At 56.7% G+C, this 23,140-nt stretch overlaps 6 protein-coding genes across 6 annotated transcripts; all 6 read left to right on the top strand.

The window, feature by feature from the left end:
* Window positions 1-1,964: 1,964 nt before the first annotated feature.
* JKF63_07490 (uncharacterized protein) lies at window positions 1,965-3,470 on the top strand (the record flags this gene model as incomplete). Its single annotated transcript, XM_067903427.1, has 1 exon — window positions 1,965-3,470. The coding sequence occupies one exon, from the start codon at window positions 1,965-1,967 to the stop codon at window positions 3,468-3,470; it is 1,506 nt and encodes a 501-aa protein (XP_067758852.1).
* Window positions 3,471-7,728: 4,258 nt separating this feature from the next.
* JKF63_07489 (uncharacterized protein) lies at window positions 7,729-11,199 on the top strand (the record flags this gene model as incomplete). Its single annotated transcript, XM_067903426.1, has 1 exon — window positions 7,729-11,199. One exon carries the CDS (start codon window positions 7,729-7,731, stop codon window positions 11,197-11,199), a length of 3,471 nt encoding a protein of 1,156 aa, XP_067758851.1.
* A 1,626-nt stretch (window positions 11,200-12,825) lies between these two features.
* Window positions 12,826-14,784, top strand: JKF63_07488 (uncharacterized protein; the record flags this gene model as incomplete). Its single annotated transcript, XM_067903425.1, has 1 exon — window positions 12,826-14,784. One exon carries the CDS (start codon window positions 12,826-12,828, stop codon window positions 14,782-14,784), a length of 1,959 nt encoding a protein of 652 aa, XP_067758850.1.
* Window positions 14,785-15,976: 1,192 nt separating this feature from the next.
* JKF63_07487 (uncharacterized protein) lies at window positions 15,977-18,094 on the top strand (the record flags this gene model as incomplete). The annotated part of the gene is made up of 1 exon (XM_067903424.1): window positions 15,977-18,094. One exon carries the CDS (start codon window positions 15,977-15,979, stop codon window positions 18,092-18,094), a length of 2,118 nt encoding a protein of 705 aa, XP_067758849.1.
* Window positions 18,095-19,058: 964 nt separating this feature from the next.
* On the top strand, window positions 19,059-19,541 carry JKF63_07486 (uncharacterized protein; the record flags this gene model as incomplete). Its single annotated transcript, XM_067903423.1, has 1 exon — window positions 19,059-19,541. The coding sequence occupies one exon, from the start codon at window positions 19,059-19,061 to the stop codon at window positions 19,539-19,541; it is 483 nt and encodes a 160-aa protein (XP_067758848.1).
* A 1,548-nt stretch (window positions 19,542-21,089) lies between these two features.
* On the top strand, window positions 21,090-22,520 carry JKF63_07485 (uncharacterized protein; the record flags this gene model as incomplete). The annotated part of the gene is made up of 1 exon (XM_067903422.1): window positions 21,090-22,520. One exon carries the CDS (start codon window positions 21,090-21,092, stop codon window positions 22,518-22,520), a length of 1,431 nt encoding a protein of 476 aa, XP_067758847.1.
* Window positions 22,521-23,140: the final 620 nt, after the last annotated feature.

Here is a 23,140-nt window from a genome sequence, read left to right as displayed (position 1 = left end):
TTCTCCCCATCGTCTCTTACAACTGATTCGGTTTGATTTCTTATTGTCTCTTTCTATAAATCTTGATTTTCTGTTGTTGTTGTTGTGGATCCCACTGTATCAACCGTGGCGTGTACACCCCCTCCACCCCCTCCGCTTTCCCCTGAAGTCTATATATATGTGTATATATATGTATATATGTGCATTCTTCGGCTCGGCTCTTTTTTTTTCTCCGCCTCCGTCTTTCCATGCAAGTCTTATTCGATCCTACAGCTTCTCTTCTTTCCCCCTTTTAAAATTGTTTCGAGAAAAAAAAGAGGTAAAAGATAGCGGTCCCTCCAGGGCGCGCCCCTCTTGTGCTGTTGCGACTTGGTGCACCTGCTGGGCAGCAGCAGCAGCAACAACAAAACTGCTTTCACCTCCCCTCCCCTCCCCGGTCCTCCACTTCCTGTTCTGGTCCACACCGCCTCCTTCGAAAAACAAAGGTTTGCCTTAACGTGGGCATCTACGCGTGTTTTGTGGTGTATTTTTATGTCATATCTTTGCTATGTTTTTCTTGATATCGCGACCCACCTTTTATAGTCAAGTCGCTGGTGTGCTTCGGCTCGTCTCTCCCCCGCTCCTCTCTCCCCCGCTCCTCTCTCCCCTCCTTTCCTTTTTCCCCTCTCTTTCTTTCTCTCTGTAAACTGGACACTCCTGTCAACCAGGTGTCGCCCCGTCACCCCAACGTTATCACCAGGTACTTGGCCGCCACTTTGCCTGGTTCCTTCTTCAGCTCTTCACCAGGGGGCTCGGATCTGAGTATATTCTCTGGACTACACGATAGAGCTACGTGCCATCGCCAACTTCTTTGTATACACACGCATGGGGAAAAGGGGGGGGTTCCGAGAAGAGGGGGCTGGCGCGCTTCCCCCCTTCCCCCCTTCCCCCTTTCCCCCCCTCTCCCCCCTCCTCTCTCTCGCCCCTGTCGAGACACGGACCTGGAGTTTTCTCACTTTCTCTTTTTTTGCACTCCACCCTCATTTTTTTTTTCGTTTTCGTGTGTAGTTCAACTATTTTGTCCACACGTCTGTCTGCTAATGCGCCATCTTATTATTATAAAAAGAACATAATTTCAATTCCCCTGGTTTTCTCTTTGATCTGGTCCTCCACCTCAACGTGTCCCCTCCACACTTCCCGTCTATTTTTCTATCCGAACGCTTGTCCGAAGCGTCATCTCTATAATTTTTTCGGGGCTTGTCCGCGTAGCGAACAGAAGCGAAGACAAACAACAAAACAAGAAAAGAGTAATCCCTTATTTTGTCCTAGTCGTTTGTATTTTTTTTCCTTTTCGCTGCAGCCTGCCCCCCTTTCTCCCCCCCTCTCCCCCTCTCCCCCTCTCCCCCTTTCTCCCCCTCTCTTTTCTCTCTCATCTCTTGCTCAAGTGTTCCAATGATCACCGGCCATAGTACTCGAGTAGAGTGTTTTATTGGATCTCCTCTTCCTCCTCCGCAACTTTGAAATTTTTTTGTTCTCTGGATTTCACGGGCTGATCTAAAGCGCCATTTTACGATCCACAAGGGTGGGTGGGTGGGGGGGGGGCCCTCCTCCCCCACCAACAGCCGTTTCGGAGAGGGAGAGGGGGGGCGGGGGGATTAGCTTCGCAGCCCAGCAGCTTCGCCGCATTGCCACCACCCCCCATTTCCACAGTTGCTGGTCATGGCAAGCGAGTGATCGTGTATCGGCACACTGGCTGCTGGACTGCTGGCGTCTTGGTCCATCGTCAGCCACGGTCACTTGGCCCCTCCCCCTCCCCCCCCCCCCCCCCCCCAAAAAAAAAAAAATGATCTTTGCCCCCTCATGATTCTGCTAGTGCAGCTCAACACCACTATGTCCTCTTTTTTTTTTTGGTACATCCTCCATCTCTTCATTGCATACCCTAACCGTCTCTCCAACGCTGCCACGACGACGTCCCTCCCAGAGTGGCAGTAGAGTACACTACCGACATGTCTCTTGTCTCGGACGTCTCCAAGGGAAGCCTTATCGGCAGCGACGAGGGTCTGCCGGCCAAGCATCCCGGCACACCACCAGCATCCCACTGCACCTGCAGTTTAGAAGCCACGGGACAGCGCGCCACGGCCTCCTCCACCGAAAAAGGACTGCAGCTTCTCTCTAACTCGGTTCATGAAGCCGCAGAGCTTCATCAGTGGCCCCTGCGCCCACTTCCATGGCTGTCAGAGAGCGAGCTCGCCTCTCCAGCAGAGCTGTGGACCGGCAATTCGCCCTCTTCAGCCCCCAGTTACAACAATGCCGCTTCCATCGCAGATGGCGAACACATCCCGGGGTGTACTGCCACTTTGGCAGTGTCGGTGCCATTAATGACCTTGGAGTCTACTAGGTCTCTGGCGAGGTGCGTAGGAGCGGTGTCGCCTTCGCCTCCCTCCTTGGAGTCCCTCGCTCTGTCGACCCCTCTACCATCGAGTAAGGGTGGGGCAGACAAGGTGAATCCCAGCTATGGCTGCGGAGCAGGAGGCCGGCCCCCAGCGACAGCATTAGGAACGGCCACGCACCGATCATCGACGCCATTACATGCCCCTGTCGGGTGCGTTGCAGAGCAGAAAGCGGAGCTGGAGGCTATGCAGCCCCCCCAGCCCCCCAGTACGCAACTGGGTGCGGTTGTCCACAAGCTGTTGTCAACGGAGCGTGCAGTTGAGCCGACTCTGCCCGTTGCGCTCCGCGCCGCACGTCATGACACATCATACGTTTACGGCACCACTATGCAAGACTCTTTCTCCCCCAACGATGACTGTGTCGGAAGCAGCGAGGGTGGTGCTACAGCAACGACAGAGTCGCCCCTCATGCGGTCCAACACCAGCCGCGCCGCCACCACCACCACCACCACCTCCAGCGCAGGAGTAACTACCGCTACAGCGCACACTCTTTCCATCCCATCGCCCTCGAAAACTGCGACGCTCTGCGGCAGCGGCGCCTCGGCACCGGCTCGATATACCACTACCTTCCCGAACAAAGCTAGTGGGTCTGCAAACGGTAGTGCCGCTGTTGCTGAGGCGGCGTTGCTCTTCACATCCTTGCAGTCCCCGCCTCGCTTGCCAAACGCCTTTCTCTTCGCGACAGCGGCGGCGTTGAACAACGACCTGGACGAGGACCGAGGAGATACTGCTCCAACTGCGGCTGCCATAGCGGTGGCAGCTTCGATGCCACCGACGTACTGCCTGCCGACCGCGCCGGCGACAGACGCGCAAGAAAAGCAGCCCTACTCTTCTCTCTCGTGTTGGTTGGATGTAAGCAATGAAAGTGTTCTGTCTGCGGTTTCGCCAGACCTCCGCGCATGCCTTTCCGCGGAGTGTGACAGAGCCGTGCGTGCGGTTCAGCGGCAGGAGGTGTGGGCTGAGGAAACACACGCTGGCCGCGAAAGGCTGAGGCTGCAGATCGAGATGCACACCCTAGCGAGTCATTATCTTCACCATCTGGCAGAGAAAGGCCCGACTTAGCGGACGGCTCTTGCCGGCTCCGTGCTTGGAACCAGAGGCTTCATTCCGGTAAGACTTCTAACCGTACTGCTGACGCTGGTGGCCGCAGAGGTCGGTTCGACTTTGTTCGGCGACGTGCTCCGCAGCTCTCGTATTCCCATCTCCCTCCCACAAACCGTTTTGAAGGCGCGCCTGCGGTCTGCCTTGTGAAGGTCTTGGCGGGGCGGGGGAGGGTACAGCGCTACACGCTGACGTACGCGCGTCCGACTGGGCATTTTCGCAGGTTGCCGTCTTGAATTCACCCGTGGAAGGGAGGGAGGGGGGGGGGGGGAGACTGTCGGGGTGGTGGTGGCGGCGTTCGGTCAGAGAGAGAGACAGTCCCAGCTGACGCGACCAGGGGATGTGGCATTGACTGCGACTAACCGCAAGGCTACTCGAGGACTTCGCTGCCACTACCGCCCACCGCACCACAGTGTTGTGTGCCTGTGGGGGCTCCTCAACCTCATCTCTCTGCCCCTATATGAGTGTCGACAGTGTTGACAACCGCACTGGAGATCGAAGGAATTAGGCGTTTTGAATTCACAGCAGTTGCTCACTAAAAGCAGGCAGCGTGCGTGTGGGGGGGGATGAGTGGCCAGGTTTTTAGAGCCGCCCCCCCCCTTCCCTCCCCGCCTTCCCCACACATACACACATAAAAAAAAAGGGGGACACACCATCTGCCTGTTTCCTCTCAGATGAACTCGGTGAGGTCCGTCTGTGTGTGCGTGCGTGTCTTCTCTTTCTTTCTTTGTGATCCACGAAAAGCTCATTTTCATTGTTTGCTTCATCTTTCCCCGCCCCTCCCCGTTTTATGTGACCCACGCACAAAACGAAGACGCATCACTGCGTGCACATATTGCCTGGCTGCTGATGACCCTTCACCTTGGCGTTTACTATTTATTTATTTCTTCTCTCCCTCCCTCGCTGCCTCCTTTTCCTGTATTCTCAAGAGCAGCAGCTGCGCGATGTGTCTCTTGTTTCAGGTCTCTTGTATTCCATTGTTCACACACAATTTTTGTTTGTCACGCTCTCACAACAAACATGTTTCGGGGTGCCAAACCGGAAGACTCTTTGTATCGTCGTTCATCGTCTGCGATCTCTCTTCTTCCTCTCCTTTTTTGTTTTTTTTTGTTTTTCATGGGTAGAATATATACTCTCGTTTTATTATTGTATATCTATGCATGTATGTATATATAAACAACGACAGCAACAGCAACAACAACAACAACAACAGAAAAAACGATTATTGTATTTGTGCGTGTACAGATCCACCTATACGTGTGTGTACATACATATATGTGTGTATATACATGTTTCTTATTTATATATTTTATTCTTCCCCCCTCCCCCCTTTCATCATCATCATCATCATCATCATCATCATCATCATCATCATCATCATCATCTCTCTCCCCCTTCCTCTTCTGGTGATGGCGCTGTCCCACTTCGGGATAGACGCTGCTTCGAACTTTTGTGCCCCTCCTTTCGACAATTGTTCCTCAAGTCTCTCTCTAAATCTTCTTCTCCCCCGCCCCCCTTGTGCCCCCTGTTATGAAGATTATGCATCTGTATGAGCGCGTGTATATATACACACACACACACGAGTATGTTCGCCTCTTTGTGTCTGCGTCACTGTAATGTGTTATAGGATTGTATTGGTGCACGCGTTTCTTCTTCTCCCCTCCCCTCCCCTCCCCTCCTCTCCTCTCTCTCTTTTTTTGGTTTTTAGTTCTCGGTTTCTTTTTTCCCATCATTTGAAAACGAAGAGGGGAGATCTCCCTCCCTCCCTCCCTCTCCACACACACACACACACACACACACACACACACATTGATCCCCCCTTACTGTATGGGCATGTGCGTAATGTTTCCAGTGAAGACTACTACTGCTGTTATTGTTTAATTTTTTTTGTTCTGGTTTCCAGAGCCGTTTCACTTGACTTATCAGACTCATGAAGGCCTTTGAGGAAGCTCTCCTGACTCTGGCGAGAGGAATGTCGAGGGCTGTGCGTGTGTGTGTGTGTGTGTGCAGAGGACGGCACATCCCGTGTGAAGACAATCTCCTCTTCCCCGACTTTTGCCTTTCTCAAACATTTTCCGACCCCAGTGCTTTTAACCTCCTCCCGATCTCTTTTGTTATCTGTGCTGCGTGTCTTCCCCCTATTCCCAATGGATACTGCTCGCAAAGTTTTTTGTTGCCCCCTTGTAGGTGGCCGGATGGGGGATATATCGAGCTAAATCCCATTTTGGCGATGTAGCTCATCTGGTCTGCCCCCTGAGCATTCATTATTCTATACAACGGTCTGTTACCTGATGCAGTCATCGAGGTGCGAGCGTCTCCCTCCCTCCTTCCTCCTCCCTCCCCCTCCCCCTCTCTCTCTGTGTAGGTGAATATTTTTAGCGGCAGGTTGGGTGCTAGAAAGGGGGGGGAGAAAAAGAAGAGGAAAGGAGGGAGACGCTCGCACTTGAATGCCTGCGTAGATATGCGAATGCGGACAGAGCAGGAGTGGAAGACCCTCGCGCGACGAACGGAGCAGCGGCGCTGTGTCTCACAACCTTTTCAACGCCCCCCCCTTCTTTTCGTTTCTTTATTTTTCTCTTCCCCCTTCCCACTCCTTCTCATTCTTCAGGCTCCACACTATAAGCGCGCCACTCCTTCGAGTGGACTGTAGCTTTGTGATATTTTTCTGTTACGTATATTTTTATTTTTTTGTCCCTCTTCTTGTATTCATTTTTCCCCCCTCTGTGTAGTGCATTATAGTTTCAAGAGGAGGAGGAGGAGGAGGAGGAGATTTTTTATATTTTGATGTGTACACATGGACACCCACCGACATTTCTGCGTGTATACACGAGAGAGAAAAGAACGTACTCGTTTTGTTGCACCTGTCTACTCCCTTTTTTTTTCTTGTCCCAAACCGCTCTTTTTTTTTGTTTGTTTGAGCTCCCCCCTTTCTTGTTGTTTATTTTTATTTTTATTTTTATTTTTTTTTGCGTCGCTTGCGTGTTTTTCATGCGTCTGGTGTGTTCGGGGTTTTTCTCGTTCCTCCTCCTCCCTCACCTCCTCATTTTCCCTTGGGATTTATTATTTTTTTTTTTAACTTAATCGCAGCCTCGCCCATTTATTTCTTGGATCGTTTTTTCTCTCTGTCTTTCTCTGTCTCTCTCTGTCTGTTTCTCTGTTTCTACTTTTCCTTTCGATTTTCTTGTTGTCTCCATTCTTCCATTCCCCTGGCTACATACGTGCAATTGACCACGTGTATGTGTGTGTGTATGTGTGTGTCTGCATCCTCTCTTTCTATATGCCCCTCCCCCTCCCCCCTCCCCCTCCCCTCCCCCTCCCCTCCCCCTCCCTCCCCCTCCCCCTCCCCCTCCCTCCCCTCCCTCCCTCCCCTCCCTCTCTCCTCTCCTCTTCTTCTCTTCTCTTCTCTTCTTCTCTCTCCTCTTCTTCTCCCTTCCCTCCCCCGCAATCCAATCCAACCCAACGCACCAAAAAAAAAACAAATCATGCAAATTAGCTCTGAATGCTTTTGTCGCCCTGACAATGAGTCGGGGGGGGGGGGAGATGCATCCCTGACGGCGCGCAAATGCCTTCCTCGTCCTCGCTGCGTGGCTCTGCCGCATCATTTTTCTCCGGCTGTGACTGCCCTTGTCGTGCACTCGTACGTGGATCAAAGCCACATGCACCAGCACACACGTTCAGAAGGCCACCAACGCTCAAACGGTAGCCCATCGCTTACATTCACGCACTTCTCTGCCTTCCTCACTTTTCTCTGTCCCCCTTTTTTTTCTTGTGTTTTGATATCGCGTCTTTACCTGCGCCGCCGCCGCCGTCGCCGCCGCCGTTGTCATGGATGACTCATTCTCCCTTTTTTTTTTGTTTGGCGTCGTCTCTCGCTCCTGCTGACCGTCACTGAAGAAAACAAAAGAAGAAAAGCGTGAGTTCAGTTATCGCTTCTGGTGTAAGCGGGCGTGTGTTGTTCCGTCATACTTCACTTGATCCGCACACCCACCACTTTCGTTCTCCTCTATTTATTTGTATATTTTTTTCTCTCGTTGTTGTTGGCTGACTCCGTGTCCCCTTTGTGGGATTGCCAAAGGCCGTTGTCGTTGTCCCCCTCCCCCCCTCCCCCCGTTCCCAGATATATAAATATATACACCACACACACACACACACGCACACACACGCATACTCGTGTAGCGTTGGATCTCTTTCTCAGTGTCTTGTGTACTTACTGACAATTATGCCGAAGAGGGATCCTGCTGCTAATCGTATCGGGATCATGAGCAGACCGACTACCAACACCGCCCCCGCCAAGGGGTTATCGGTCTCCCCCACGACGTCGACAACGTACACCGTACCCGCACGTTTCCACCACCGCCCCATCTCTCCGTCTGCGACCTCGTTGCGATATAAAGGGCAAGCAACGTCATATGCATCGGCGATGCCGTCTACCTCACCGCATGGAAAGAGCATCACCACAACGCGACCCGCAACGGCACCAACGTTCGCACATGAAGCGAGCGTGAGACAACTGGAGGCGTATCTCCCTCGTCTCCAGACTGCTGCAAACCGTGTGATTCCAGAGGCGTTGTCTGGGGCCTCGGCGTCCATTCCTGAGGATCGTGTGCCACGTGACCATCTGCCGTCATCCCCCTTGAAGACAATCCCCGTTGTTAATGCGGTGGAGCTCGTTGCCCATGCCGCTCGCTCACAAGACGAGCATAAGAGTTCCCCCATGCGGGGGTACGCCACTCTTGCGCCCTCTCCCGCTAGTGAAAATTGGGCTTACGAGCTGTCCGAGGAGGAGAGGGGGTGCGAGGGTGACCAACAGACTGCATCACCACTGCATCCGCTCGCGGGTCTGCCGCAGCGTACGCAAGAGTTGTGCGAAGAAGTGATCACTCTGGACTCTCTTGTCGAGGCGGACGAACTCTTTTTTAGCGCACAGGCGGACATGGAGTCGCACATACTGGAGGTGTTGGAGTCGTGGCGCGAGGCAGCATCGGCATCGGCAGCCGAATCTTGCGATGGAAGCCGACGGGCTTCTGGTCTTTATGCGCTCTCGACGGTTTCGAGTCCACCCGCCCTCGGCACGCAACTAGGCGATGTAGTCACCCACAGCAGCGGCGGCAGTGGGAGTGGCGCTCAGCGTGTTCTGCAAGACCTCGACGAGGCCCGCGACCGCATCACTCTTTTGGCTGATTTCCACGAGAAGCTGGCGAGGTTGGAGGAGCAGCACCGTGAGCTGCACAAACGTTACTTGGTGGAGAGGTCACCACTGTTGGCGTTGGATGAGGTGTGCGCTCGGCTGGACGAGATTGACGAGGAGGTGCAGGAGGATGGTGATCGCGCAGGGCGCATGAGGGCCATGGAGCCCATCGTCCGTGGCACCCACAGAGTAAGCGAATCAGACATCCTGCGACGCAGGGAACGTGATGCCGCACGTGCCGGACTGGCCGCCTGCCGTCTCCTTGCGGATCGTCTGCGCTCACGCTGCAGGATGATCAGTAGCCGTCTCGCAGACGGGCTTCTCGGGAGCAGTCCTGAGACGACGCGGCATGGCTGGACAGCGTTGCTGTCGTCCACTCCGTTGACCCGAATGGACCGTGTGGTGTTTCCAAAGGGCCTCGATGACAGCTCCATCACCGGCGCCTCGGCCAGTCGGTGTGTATCGCACTTCCTGACACCTGAAGCGGTGGAGGCGGTGAGGCAAAGCGGGCGGTACAGCGGGGTCCTCACCTTCAGCAACCATCCGAGTGAGTTTCTGGAACGCAGCGAAAACGCGGCTGTCTCTGGCGGTGATGAGTCTAATCAACCGGTGGCCTCTGCTGACACCGTAAAGACGCGAGAGATGTTTATCCTTAGCGTGCAGGTGCCCGTGTTTCCATCCGCGACGCAGCCCGCTTTGTCCTGCTTCCCTCCACCGGCTGGGACGACAAAGGCAGAGGGTGCGTCGATTGTTCCAGCCAGCGGTGATGTGTTCCCTGCGGTGCGCTCAGCCGAGAGGGTGCAGAGGCGGTCAAGCGGAATGAATGACGCACCCTCGAATGCACATGAGGCCACCGTTTCTGTGATGGCGACTCCAGCCCGCTACGCCCTCGTTCAATTGTATGAGTGTTGTCGTGATGGGCTCGCCACGATGCTCAGCCGGTTTTACACACTGCGTGAGCGGCGATCGAAGGAGGTGGAGCGCGTCCAACAGGAGCAGAGTGCCATGGACGTCTACGATCCCGCCGCTGATGATCTCTTCTACCGGTGCACATCTCTTCTCTCCTACGTGGAGCAGCTGGACAAGTGGGCAGGAAAGGTTCGGCAGCTCGACAAAGCGCTCCACGAGCACGTGAAGCTACCGCTGGACGCCGCCCTGCAGACCCATGAGCGGCTGCGCACTCAGCTGCTCGAGGTGCTGAGGCAGCGGCTGAACGAGGAGGAGTGCGACAATGAACGCACCACTGCCTCTGCCGCCGCCGCCGCCGCCGTGGATGCCGAGGCCGACGGCGGTGAAGTGGATGGACGTGGCGAAGATGCTTCACAGTACGAGCGGGTGAGGCATTATTATCATGAGGATGCACATGCGCTACAAGGTGAGGGCGGCAAGGTAAATCGCACCAATCACCACTACACGCCGAGTTCTGTCGGCGATCTTCGAGCGCAGCGAGTCACTCAGCCGTCTGCGACGGCGCTCTCCCGCACTGCGCCACCTACCGCCCTACCGCGTGCGTCTGCAGAGTTTATTGGGATGCTTGAGACGCTGGCGGGCAATCCCCAAGCCTCTGGCGAGCCTCTCTTCAGCACTTCGACGGTTTTATCGGAGGTCACCGCCGGCGGCGAGCTTGAGGGAAGTACCTGTGGGCGTGGTAAGAGAGACAACGTCCCAAGCGAGGAGACGTCGCCGATTGAGCCAAGATCCTCCGTGACCGAGGGCCACGATGAGGGCACTAGTACGCCAATGGGCATGGGGGCGACCTTAGTGGCAGGGCCTCTAGGGGCCACCTCTGCAACATCATCTCACATCATCACTGAAGGGGTGCCTGGTGGTGCAAAAAAGGGGAGGGAGGCGACGGGCACCCTAGTCGTCAAGTCGAGCGAAGGCGTCGACGCAGGTCACCTTGCTGGCCGTCGCCGTCAACGTGAGGAGAGCGAGGATGAGAGTGGAGATGTTTGTTTGCCAAGTGTGTCTCCGCACACCGCCGCGCACACGCACACGACTCTCTCCGGGAGCACCTCAGCGGCAGCGCCGCCAGGCGAGATCACCGTTTACATTTCATCTACATCCTGCTCCGAGTCTGGAGAGGGGGGGAAAGGAGGGGTTGCCGAGGAGGTGGGGACGGCGCAGAATACGGTGGACACGGGTGATGGAATGCCCAGGCAGTCAAACAGGATAGAGCATGGACCTGTGCTCAGCGCCGACACGGACAACAGCGACGGCTCTGGTTCCGAGGGTGGTGACCCCTCACAGGGGAGTCACGACATCGATACCGATCTACGCCAGCGCCAGCCCCAGCCCCAGCGGTATGCGCTGGGGAGCGGAAGCGGGTTAGGCCAGGGGCTACGCGCCTTCTTCTCCGCTGTGGTGCGCCGAGCCATGAAGTTTGACGACAGCAACGACGACGACGACGAAGAGACAGGGTTAACGGCCACATTTTCTGACCCACAGAAGGGCAGCACATCACCTCTGCTTCCGCACAAGCGGTTCCGCCAGGAGGAGTAGGGCGCTCTTCTCAATGACGGGGCGTCTGCGCTCTGCACAGACTTCTTCTGAAACAGCTGCGACGGTATCTTTGGTGGTGGAAGGGTAGACATAAAAAAAAAATTAGATATGGAAAGGGAGGGAGAGGAGGGAGGAAAGGATCGGCGGGTGACGCGTGGTCACTTCTGTGGCTGTGTTGTGGCCCTGGAGGTTGAGGTTGAGGCTCTCGACTCTTGTACTGTCTCTCCCCACGTTCCTCCTCTCCCCCTTTCCCCCCTTCCCTATCACCGCCATGCAAATGTGCTACGTTGTGACAACACTCAGTGGTTTCTCGTCTCTCCTCCATTTGTCCGTTGCACATTTTATTTATTTTACTTTTTTTATTGGTTGCTTCAAATGACCTTCGAAGGGCTCTGTTGTTGCTGCTGTTTTTTTTTTTTCTGATGCTGGTCTATCAAACCTTTTGCTGCGTTTGATATTGTGACTCACTTTTCCTCTCTTCCTCTCCGTCTTTGGTGAGCGCGTGCACCTCATCACTTCCTCGTTTTGGTGTTCTGGGCAGTTGTAACGCGTGAAGGGCCACATGCCTGGCTTCTCTCTATTCACACACGTGTGTACACGCCATCACCTTCACCTTTTCCGCTCCCGTGCCTTTGTGTGTGTGTGTGTGTGTGTGGAGTTGAGAGGGGCTTCAAGACAGTCTCTCATGTTTTGTTTGGCTATTCTTGGCGCGTGCTTGTGGATTTTTGCCTACTGATGCTTCCCTTTTTTTTTCAGCAGCAGTTTTTCTTGTGCTTCACTCATCCCTCCCCTCCCCTGCCCTCCCCTGTCCTGCCCCACACATCACCCGTTTATCTTGTATTTCTTAAGTGCTCATCTGCCACGAGTGCGTAATCACTGTTGGGGCAAGATTGTTTTCTTTTTTTTGGTCAGACATGCCTCATATCTGTGCACTGCCCTGAGGGGAGGGCGGCTCCCTCCATCGCCAAACCACTGGAACACACACACACACACACACACACAGACACGCACCGCTAACAAAAAGCAAAAAAAAATATACGCACGTCATCTAAACAAAAAGAAAAAAAACTTCGATATATTAACGTAGAATCGTCCGACATCATTAATAGTTAAAAGCGCATCGGCTCCTCCTCTCCACCTCTTCCATCCCCCCCCCTCCCTGTTCACCTCTCTGGCAGCGTGTATATCCATCGATGAAGGGTGCGCTTCTCTTACACCCGCTGACTTGTTGCGTACGTGTTCACCACCACGCGCTTTGCAGGCTGTGGAGGATGCGTGGGAGGGGAGGGGAGGGGGGGGGCGCTCTGTTATTTCTTGCTACTGCTTCTATTGGCTCCGTTGTTGTCTTCGCAGGACACACACGCACACTTTTTATGTCTACATCTTCTCTCGAGAATGTGGACAATCGCTAGTGATGACGTCCCGTGTTTCATCTTATTCGCGCTTTGAACTCCTCCTCATCCTTTTTCTTTTGCTTCTCTTTTGCTGTCGGCCGACTTATACAACACACACCCAACACCCAACACACAAACGTTTGCGCTCCGCATTGGCCAGTATTTGTCAGAGAGGATCTGCGTGCATAAATACACACACACACACACACACACACACACACACACACACACCATGAAGCGGAGAGTTCTTCGCGCGCACGCCAACAAGCGTTGCCTCCGCATGTTGTCTGCTGCCCACCTTATCCAAACTCCGGTTTCTTGTCTTTCTTCGGCGGCCAGCGGGGACCGCGGGTACGCTGTATTGTGTGACGCATCTTTCCTGCGAGCAGTGCTCCTGTCGTACTGGCAGGCCAACGCGTCTGCCACGTGGCGAGAGGCTCGTCGCCGAAAGCTGCGCAAGGCTGCCGCGACCACCGGCGCAAGCGAGGCCACGCGCGCGGGCTCACCGCCGAAGCATTCAGCGCTGTCCGCGACAGACAGGAGTGCAGCGGCACTGGCGGCCAGCATAGCACGGATTCCCTTTGGTGAGCTGCCGGAGCCATCACCATACGCCTTCCTCACAGCGCTGCTATGCGAGGCTTTTCAGGGCGAGAGTCGTAGCCCAGCGGGGAGCGGCTACTCCGCGACGGGATCAGCGCCCCATGCCAACACCACCCCGGCCTCCAAATTTCACTTGTACTGCTTACCGGAGACAGTGACGGCTCTTCATCGCATGCGTGACTCCGTCCCCACGTCGGTGGCCTGCGCCACAGCCTCCACGAGCCCATCCTGCTCTAACCCGGGTGCCGTCGACACTTTGGTGATCGGACAACAGGAAGAGAAGGGCAGCGCTTCTTCGAAGCGTCAAATGCCTTCGAACCCCACGTCGTCGCTAATCACGCCACACACGGAGAAGCCCCATCGGATGACCGCAACAGAGGCGTGGCTAGCTGCGTCGTTTGGTGACTTGGCCGCGATGAACGGCAGCGGCAATATCGGGGACAGCGGCGTCGCACACCGTCACGGTGGTCCGTCACCCTCCTCCACTACCTTCCCGCTCACATTCCAGGAAGTGCCGGCAGCGGTGGTGGACCACCTGCTGAGCCGTATCACGCTGATCGAGTTGGAGGAGGAGCAGAGGCAGCCGCACCATCGCTGTACCGATGCTAGCGACAGTCACGAAGCGAGCGGCTCGACAGAGCAGATGGGTGCCAGTGTCCAGCTGTCCACGCGCAACGAGTCCAAGGCCATTGGAAACTTTATGTTCGCCAACGACATTTGCCTGGGTCGCCTGTCATGTGAATGCGTTGGCACCACAGTCGCTGCCGACGCCTCTCCGTGTGATTTGAAGGCACTTCGATTGGTCTCGATGCCCCCATTTATGGACCACAACGCTCTGGTGTATTCACCTCACAGCGCGGCGGCAAAGCGGCGCCGACGTAGCGAGAGTCGAAAGGCTTACGGCAGCGGCCATGACGGTGTGGGTGAGGCATCAAATTTGAGTGCGGCGCACGCATCAACCGCACGTCTGCAAAATGCGCAGGGAGGGGGGAGGAGTAGCGCCAACGCCACCAAGTCACGTCCTTATTACTCGCGTGCCTTCTTTGTAGCAACGCAGAGCCACGACGTGCGACGCCGCCTCGCGGCTGTGACACCCCTGCTGCGGCTGACCACGAACCCGGATGCACTCTGGGTCGAGCAACGGGGAACGGCGTACCGGTATGCCGAAGACGATGTTGGGGCTAGCCGGTTGTGTGACAACAATAGAGCTGTGAGCAACCGCTTCTCATCATCAGTGGCTGCCGCACCCTCTTCTTTGCGGAGCGACCGGCGAAAGGGCGAGTTCGACGCGTCGAGGCGCGTGGGCTTCTCTCGCACGCCTCCCTCTCAGTACTCATCGGCGACAACGACGACGGTGGTGGCAGCCGCGCCGAAGCTCACACGAGCTGATGTGGCCTTCATGAAGCACCTGGGCACCGCGACGGAGGTGCCGTTGCCTGAAAAGTCTACTCATCATCCGCCCCCGTCGCTGGCCTTCCGCAACGCAGTGAGCGACAAGGCCCCGGTAAATCGAAAGCGGCGCCGCCAGAAGGGCCAGAATCCGTTGTCGATGAAGAAGCGACAGAAGCGCGAGGTTTTCCGCGCCAACTGAGCAACAAATATATTTATGTATGTGTGTGCGTGTGTGTGTGCGTGCGTGTATATATATATATATAGTTACATACGGTTGCCTCTCTCCCCCGTCGCCGTCATCATGAACATTCTTGTGCTGCTTCTCCGCAGACCTCGTTTTGCGTACCCCCTCCCCCTCCCCCCTCCCCCTCCCCCCTCCCCCCAATCTTGTTGTTTGGTCATCATTAAACTTTGACGACTGCATGTTGCGTTAAGATTTAATGATGACCAAACAACAAGATTGGGGGGAGGGGGAGGGGGAGGGGGGAGGCGTGGTGGTGCAAGTGAGGTCAGCTGCGCGCGGGCGTGTGTCTGCTGGCGGGCTTGATACAGCCTCCACTGCCACCCATTTTGGGATCACAGCACTCATTAGTTAAGCTGATAACAGCGGTGCAGTAACGAAACAAAAGGGAGCAGGGGATGGATGAGGCCATGGCGTGCTCCCGCTTTAATCTCCAAGTTTCTCTCCTCTGTCTGCAAGTGTGTGTGTGTGTGCATGTACATGCATATATTTATTTATTTATTTATTTATACACGGGGTTGAGGCTTTCCACCTCGATCCTTGAAGGAGAGAGAGAGGACGAGGGGCTGTGTACGGGAGGTGCGTGGAGGTGGTTGACTAAAGCCGTTGCAAAACCGAGGTCACGGGGGAGGGAGGGAGGGGGCGGTGGTGAGGCGAACAGCTCCACGCCTCTAGTGACCCCACCATGCCGTCCTATCCCGTTCCCACTCACGTTTCGGTTTTTTACTGAGGGTCCCACCATTTCCCGCATTTGATATCGGCTGCACTCTGAATTTCTTTCCCTATGTATTACACACCGCGTCCACTCACCCTTCCCCCTCCTCCTCCTGCACGCTCGTCTGTCCTTCACCTACACTGCTATCAAACCTGCAAAAACCATACGCGCGCTCGCACACACACACACACACACGCACAACACACACGCACAACATACACACACGAACACATCAAAAAAAAAGGAATACGAAGTAGGCGCCACACAAAAGCAAACATCCAGCGGGCTCAAGTTGTGGTCTATTGACATCTTATTTTTCACTCATATCAAGGTGAGCGCACCGCACCCGTACTTGGGCAGAAAAAAGTGTCTTGCCTCTCAACCTACACGCCTCTGTCCCTGTCTCGACCTTTTCATTCTCTTTCCTCTCAAGTGATGCCTCTCACCGTTTCGTGTCGCTCCGCCGCAGACGCCGCTCGTGGCGGTGGCTTTGCCGCCGCTTCTGGTGCCGGTCATGCGTCCAGCGCAGGATCTCTGACCGCCACGATTAACTTCAAAGATGCGGTCGGCATGCTGTGGTATGCGCTGCTGCTGCTGCAGCAGTCGAAGAGTTCCCACTTGGAGCGGCGGCGCCAGCGGATCTGGAGTGGGGTGAAGGGCATCGAGGAGGATCCGCCGCATGGGAAGGATACGGTGGACGTTGTGGAGGGTGCGCTCCTGCGTAGCACAGATGTCGCCACCAACGGTGGTGGTGGTGCTTCGAAAGTCAACATCGGTGCCGTCTACGCAGGCGCACCACCTTCGCCCTCGACCACCTTTTTATCGCCAACCCCAGAACAGCCGGGCGACTGCGATTTCGAGGCTTGGGGCCAAGTGGACTGGACGCTGCTCGCTGCTCACGTCTACGCTCTGACAAGAGAGCTGCACAGTGCCTTGGCACTCCGCCGCATTGTCGTGGAAGACATTTACAAGGAGATCTTTCACTGTAATCGATGCAAAATGTGCACGGCGTACGCGCTACAGCATGCTGAAGCGCTCAACTCTTACGCCCAGGAGGCGCAGGAGGAGGGGAGGCGTGGAGGGGCAGCACGGCAACAGACACTGTTGACGAGCACAAGCAGCCTTGGTGGCAACCGGCTAGCAGGCGCGGTCAGCGCGCTGCAAGCAGCACCTTCTACAGCGCATGCATTACTCGGCACCGGTGGTCACGAGGTGTGTCCTGCCGTTATGGCCACCGTACAGGGCCCAGCATCGTCATCGCATATCTCTGGCCACGCTGATGAAGGGACCGCGCCGTCATCAGCGTCTGTGCCCTCGGACATGGTTGCGTCCTCGCTGGCATCGCAGCAGCGGCATGGTACTGCAATGATGTCGCAGGCGGCTGTCGCCTCTCTGCCCGTTCGCTCTTCTCCAACGGGAGGCGAGCAGACAAGAGCAGCAGTTGCCAGTGTGGGTGTGGCCGGCTCGCTTGCATCTGCGGAGGCAGGCACTGCGGCCCGCGCCTTGGGCACCTCGTCGTCATGTCCTCCACTTGGTCACCCAAACGTGTTAGGGTGTTCTGCACCCGGCGGCATGGGCAGAGGAGGGGCGACAGACCCCAGCCAGTTACCGACGCTGCAGCCACACGCGCGGTCTGGCGACGTTGCTGGCGCCCTAGAGCACTCCTCTCTCTCCGTGACCGGTGAGAGGGCAGCCATGCCAGGGGAGACGCGGGGCCCAGACGCTGCGCACAGGGCCGACCACGTCGTAGCGCCCTCGACGACGTCAGCGTCGTTGCCCTTCGAGCCTGACCCGCTCGACGCGCCGTGGTATGCGCTCTGGTCGTCCTTGCCCTCACCACAGGCCCGCGCTCAGCTGCACCTACTGCGCTACGCGACCCCGCTCTCTCTCGAGAATTTTTCTTCACTGCTCGAGCAGTTCTTCATGGTGGACGGGGCCGATGACTTTCTCTCCCCAGTGCACGCTGCCACCATCATGGAGTTTGCTGGCGTACGCTCTGGCCCTTACAACACCATCGTCCGTTCCCCCCTGAGTCTCGCGGAGGTGCGTCGCTACATCGCAGAGAGCCATCGCCAATACACCCGTGCAGCTGTGATGACGCATCCCAGCGTCGCAGAAAGTCTTGCCGGATACGTCTCGACGGCCCAGTCGGTGTCTGGCACACACACGCTTGTCTCTGCGTCGGCGTCGCTGACGCCTTCAGCACTCGAGGCCTCACACGCACCGGTTGGCAGCAGCGGGTTCCCTGCACCATCAACGACGGCAACTATGAAGGCCGAGTATCGAGGTTTGCGTCGAGGAGGCATCCTGTCATCAGAGGCACTTGGTAACGATGTCCGCTCACTTCTGGACAGCACGGCGAGCAGTGAGCGGCGCGTACTGACGCTGGCGGAGTTGGAGCGCAGCGTTTGGCATGTGGCAGCCAACTGCGTTTTCTTCAATGCACCCGAATCCCGCTACCCTCGCACCGCACGGCACTTCGCAGCCGCGTGCATCGCGATCATGACACGGTACTGTGAGAAGCAACTGGGTGCGACCTTTTATACCGCTTGACATCTTCGATCACCGATTGCATGCCCAAGAGTACACAGAAACGCACGTCATCGGGCTGAGAGTCTCTATATTCTTATTGCATATCTCTCTGTGTGTGTGTGTGTGATCGCGTCCCGCCTTCCTTTTTTTCTTCCACCACCGCCGCCGTCGCCGCGCTGAACCAAAAAATCTACTCGGGCCTCCCCTCTGACCCGCGACGATCGAAAGTCGTGAGTGACTATCAACCGCAGAGAGGTCTCAATAGATGCATCCATTAAGGTATTCCGATGGACAATCCGTGTTCAACTCCGTCTCGAGGGCACAGATAAGTGAGCTCCCACACACATACACACACACACACACACACACCAAAAAAAAAAACAAAGAAAAGCAACCCCTCCCCCAAATATTGTTACACACTGCTCTTTTTTTTTCCGGCTGTTATGTGTGTGTCGGGGACGGGGGGGGGGGGAGGGAGAGGAGGCAGTGCACAAACTTGGTGTCTTTAGCATGTTCCCTGCTAGTGAAGTGGTGCCCAACGTTCCCCCCCCCCCCCTCGTTCCTGCTCCCGTGGATTTTCTCTCTTTTCTTTCATGAGGATGTCAATGCCGCCGTTTTTCGCTGGCCGTCGACGTCGCGTGAGCTCTCTCGCTACGCGTTCCCTTCCACAAACTGACACATGAGCCTGTCCTCCCCCCTCCCCCACTTTCTTGCTCACCCAGAACTCGCGTATACATACGCTGCCGCCTCTGCCCCCCCCTCTCGTGCTCCCCCCCCCCAAAAAAAAAAGAAAAGAAACTTACCGCCCGTGTGAAGGTGCTGCGTGTGTGTGTGTGTCACACGCCTCTCTTTTACACTCCATCCAAAGGAAATCGACATCCCCTTCATTTGGGCTCACTGGGGCAAAGTGCCGTGAGTAAAATAAAAAAAATTAGAAAGTGCACGGCCCAACAGGGGGTGGTAGTGGTGGTGGTGGTGGCTCAATATGCCCGTTTTCCATGCTGTCATGAGCGTGGAGGAGTCGGAAGGGATCGAGCGGATCATACCGGCCAAGAACCGCACGTGGGGCCTGTGCTTCCAGTGTTGCTCATGCAACGAGGGGTCAACGCGCATCGCGTACGTTAACCCTGCGGAACATCACGAACGCGACGGCGGTACTCACAATTTTATTTTAAAATGTAAGTTTTGCAGATCAGAAATCACGGCCGACGTGCTCCCCGTCCCGCCGGGCACAGGCTACTACAGTGCGGTGGAGGAAAGCCCGGCCAACGTGATTGCATCCTTCGAAGTGCGCGGCGGCCGGCCCGTGGAGCTGGAGATTGATAACCAGTGGGTAGTCATTGCCGATGGCGGTGGCTCTTTCGAGGAGGTGGACCTGTCCAGCGAATGGTACGACTACGATGATAATACTCAGGCGCCGGTGAGTATCAAGGGAGTATCACTGGCCTTTGAAAAACTAAAGAAATGAGGGTGTGCTCTGGAGGCACCACCGCCACGTACTTTACCTATATTTTTCTTTCCTCATTCCTCTGATGGCTCCTCGCCTCCCCACGCCCCGCCTGTGTGGTTCATGTTGTCGGGTTGGTGTTACATTAAAAAAAACCTTATTGTTATATATATATTCCATAACTCTCTGGGTTGGTCCGAGTTGCGGGGTGGGGGTGGTGCGCACGTGGTTGGGTGCCCGTGTGCCTCCTCCTCCCGTTTCCGCCCCTCAATCCACTGAAGGGCGCGTACATTTCTTTTCCAGGCGAAGAGAAATGGAAACGGCGGTGCCGGTGCCGTCTGTCGGTTCGAAACTCTTCGTCGACTGCTCGGCATGTTGCATCCAGGGGGGGGTTGGGGGGTTGGCATGTCGTTTTTTTTTTGGGGGTGGGGTGGGGCGGGGTGACCTGGGACACCCCGAGGACTCTCCCAAGCGGCGGTCTGCGAATCGAAGGCCGGTCGAGTTTGGGGAGGGGGGCCGAGGTCTAGCGAAAATGACCACGACAGCAATTACACCAGCACTTCTCTACAGCTGCTTCGCGCAACATGAAGAGATTGTGAAGGGGTGCGGTGTGTGTGTGTGTGTGTGTGTGCAGAGAGTGGCATCGAATTCAAATTATCTGACTGTCTAGACATGCTACAAAGCCAAATGGGGCGGTGTGTGTGTGTGTGTGTGTGGGGACTGCCTGAGCTGCGGTGCAACTGTCACAATATGGAGAAGGCTCCGCGTACATTGTTTCTCCGGCATCATTGCGGCGGATCCGCTTTTATTAAAGATGGGCGGCAGCAGCGACGTGTGGGTACAACCCCCTTTTTTCTTCTCCCCCCTGCTGTTTGTTGTCACTGTTTTCTTCCTGCTTATTCGTATGCCATGGCTCATCTTTCGTGGCTGAGGTGTGGCTGTTCTCGTGCGGCATGCCTCTGGGGATTGCATATGACGGTCATCTGGCCAGTGGGGGGGGGGGGGCACCGTCGCCGGCAGGGTTTGTGTGTTGCGCGAACACAAAGGGACATTCTTCACAATCTTCATTTGCCTTGGCGTCCTGATTTTCCTTGTTCCCCTCGTTTTTTTTTTGCCTGCCATATTGACGTTCCTACTCATCAACAACGTGTGGACCCCCGCGCGTCCATTCAAACAATCAAATCATGAGTCACCACACGTGTGCAGGTGTGTGGACAAGGTCTGTCACAGCGGTGGATCCATAGAACTGGTCTTGCAAGAATAAAAGAAAATAAAAGCGAAAAGGGAAACGCTGGACGCCGCACCGTGCTGGGCCGCACGCGGGGAGGAGGGGGGGGGGGCGGGAGAGAAAGGACGAGGAGGGGGGGGCCACACATACACCCTCACGCGGGTAGTGAGTGAGTGGGTTCCAGTGCCAGGGAGGACGCGATTTTGTCCTCTCTTTGCTGAACTCTCTTCGCACACATTTCTCGGCACCGGGGGGGGTTCGGTGGCGTGGCAGCGCTCCTCTTTTCACCACGCGGGAATCAACCGCGCAGCAGCTTGCGCGGTTGGCTTAGATCATCTATCATGTTTGCAGCTCTCTCCTGGCTGCTCGACCTCGACGAGGGTCGCTCTGCGTCCTCGTCGTCCACGTGCTCAAGGGACAGTCACTGCGACTCATCAGGCTCTGACGCAGATGGGAAAGTGGACCAGCCTGCCACCCGAACCACGTATTCCGACGCTGGAGGGCATGTTCAAGTGGAGCTAAACATCGCCTCAGTCATGGGGGCGGCACTTGTCGGCAGTCCTAGCGAGGCTGCTCCGTTTCCCAGCAGCACCGTGTACTCTTCTCCACCACCGAGGCAGGTGGAGGACTCCTTCGCCGACCTCGACGCGCGCAAGGTGACACTTTTTGCTTCATCCTCGTGTGAGGAGCCAGTCTATGGTGTGGGTCCCCTCGCGGACTTGCTTGAGGGGCAAGGAGTGGCGCCGGCATCGTCCGCATCGCCGTCGTCACTCAAGACTCTTCCACAGTGGAGTCTGCGCGGCTACGCCAACGAGGCGGTGAGCCTCTCGCCCATTGCATCTCCTGCCCACGCATCGGAGTCGACGACAGCCGTCTGTACCACGCCCTCGGCGCGACACGAGGCGCAGCGACCCCTTTTGGTGCGTGAAGGTGTTACGCTTTCGGCGTGCTTGTCTTCACCCGACCGCGGCACGCCGTGCGCGGCGGCAGAGCGAGAGGAGGCTGTCCCCCGAGGGTGGGTGAGCAGCGCGAATGAGGCGGGCTCGCGACGGCAGGCAGGCGCGCTGCAGGGGTTTAGTGCCAGCCGAGGAGAACACACCGCTCGCGACGGCATCGAGGGTCAGGAGAATGACCACTGGGTTCCTGATGCCAAGTCCAAGGAGGTGCAGCTCGTGAGGCGCGCGATGAGGGTGGCGTTGATGGCTTCGACACGCCCGTGTGCGCCGGCTGATGTGCCCCCGCACCAATCGAACCCCTTTTTCGAAATCACCGCCGGTGCAGCGGTGTCCGACGACTCCACCCGGTGCGCGCGGTGGCAACCCCAGCCGGAGCTATCGTTGTCGGTGGCGCGGGCCTCGGAGCTCGTGCCCCTCGCTTGCGCGGCGGGTGCGCCCAATGGCGCACCCGCCTTCATGGGTGGCGCGCTGCGCCAACGGAGCGCAGAGGAGCTGCTCAATACCGCGGCGGCGGCGCCGCACAACGAGGATGATGCGCGTGGTGGGGAGGACAGTCGGTCCACTTCCCCTCTGACGTGCGCCTCAGTGGGGACGGCGCTGAGGGATTCTCATCTCGTCAAAAGCATGCAGGATACTCCCACACGAGATGACTTGGATGTGGTACACCTCGCCAACGGGTTGGTGACTGTGACGTGCATGAATTCCCATCAGTGCCACCAGAAAGATCCGCCTTCACCACTGCTAACAAGTTCGGCAGCTGCACCACCGTTCATGGCGTTGTTTTACTCTAAGAAGCCACACTTCGACTTTTCCTGACCGTGGCGGCGCGTCTTCTCCCCTCTTTTTCTGCCTCCCCCCCCTCCTCCCCCCAGGAGGGGGGTTGCTTCTTGGACTATGGAGCCCACATCTACTAGGGCGATGTTGTACAAAAAAAAATATGTCAGCAACTGAACGGCACTCGTGCCCCCAATCTGCGACGACACCGCGGGCAAACGCATGGCACCACGCATGCAGGGGGGCCGCCCTCGCTTTGGGTGCCCTGCCCCCGGGGTGTGTCGGGCCGCTTTTTGGTCACTCGCCGGCGCCCTTCCCCCCCTCCCTCCGGCTGCTCGCAACTTTTCTCCTCCTGGGCTTTTTTTTTGCCCTGTGCGCCGCCGCTTCCTTCCCGCGGCCCGTGGTGTGCGTATGTAGCTGCGGCCGGCAGGGCCTCGCCCTCCCTGGGCCGCCATGCTGGCGCGGTTGGGCCAGCGGGCTGCCGGGTCTTTTGGGGCCCGGCGCGGAGCGGGCGCAGCCGCGGCGGGCCCGCGTGCGCCCGAGTTGGTAAGCGCAGCACACCGCCGACACGCCCCCTTCGAAAAGGCGGCACAAACCGCGTGCGTGCGGAGGGGGGGGGGGCTTGCCCTTGATAGTGGTGGGCGTTTTTTTTTTTTTCGGGG

This window comes from Porcisia hertigi, chromosome 12 (assembly GCF_017918235.1).
Source record: "Porcisia hertigi strain C119 chromosome 12, whole genome shotgun sequence".
In the NCBI taxonomy this organism is placed as follows: domain Eukaryota; phylum Euglenozoa; class Kinetoplastea; order Trypanosomatida; family Trypanosomatidae; genus Porcisia; species Porcisia hertigi.
The sequence above is the reverse complement of the archived record's forward strand: the minus strand, read 5'-3'. Positions and strand labels throughout refer to the sequence as shown.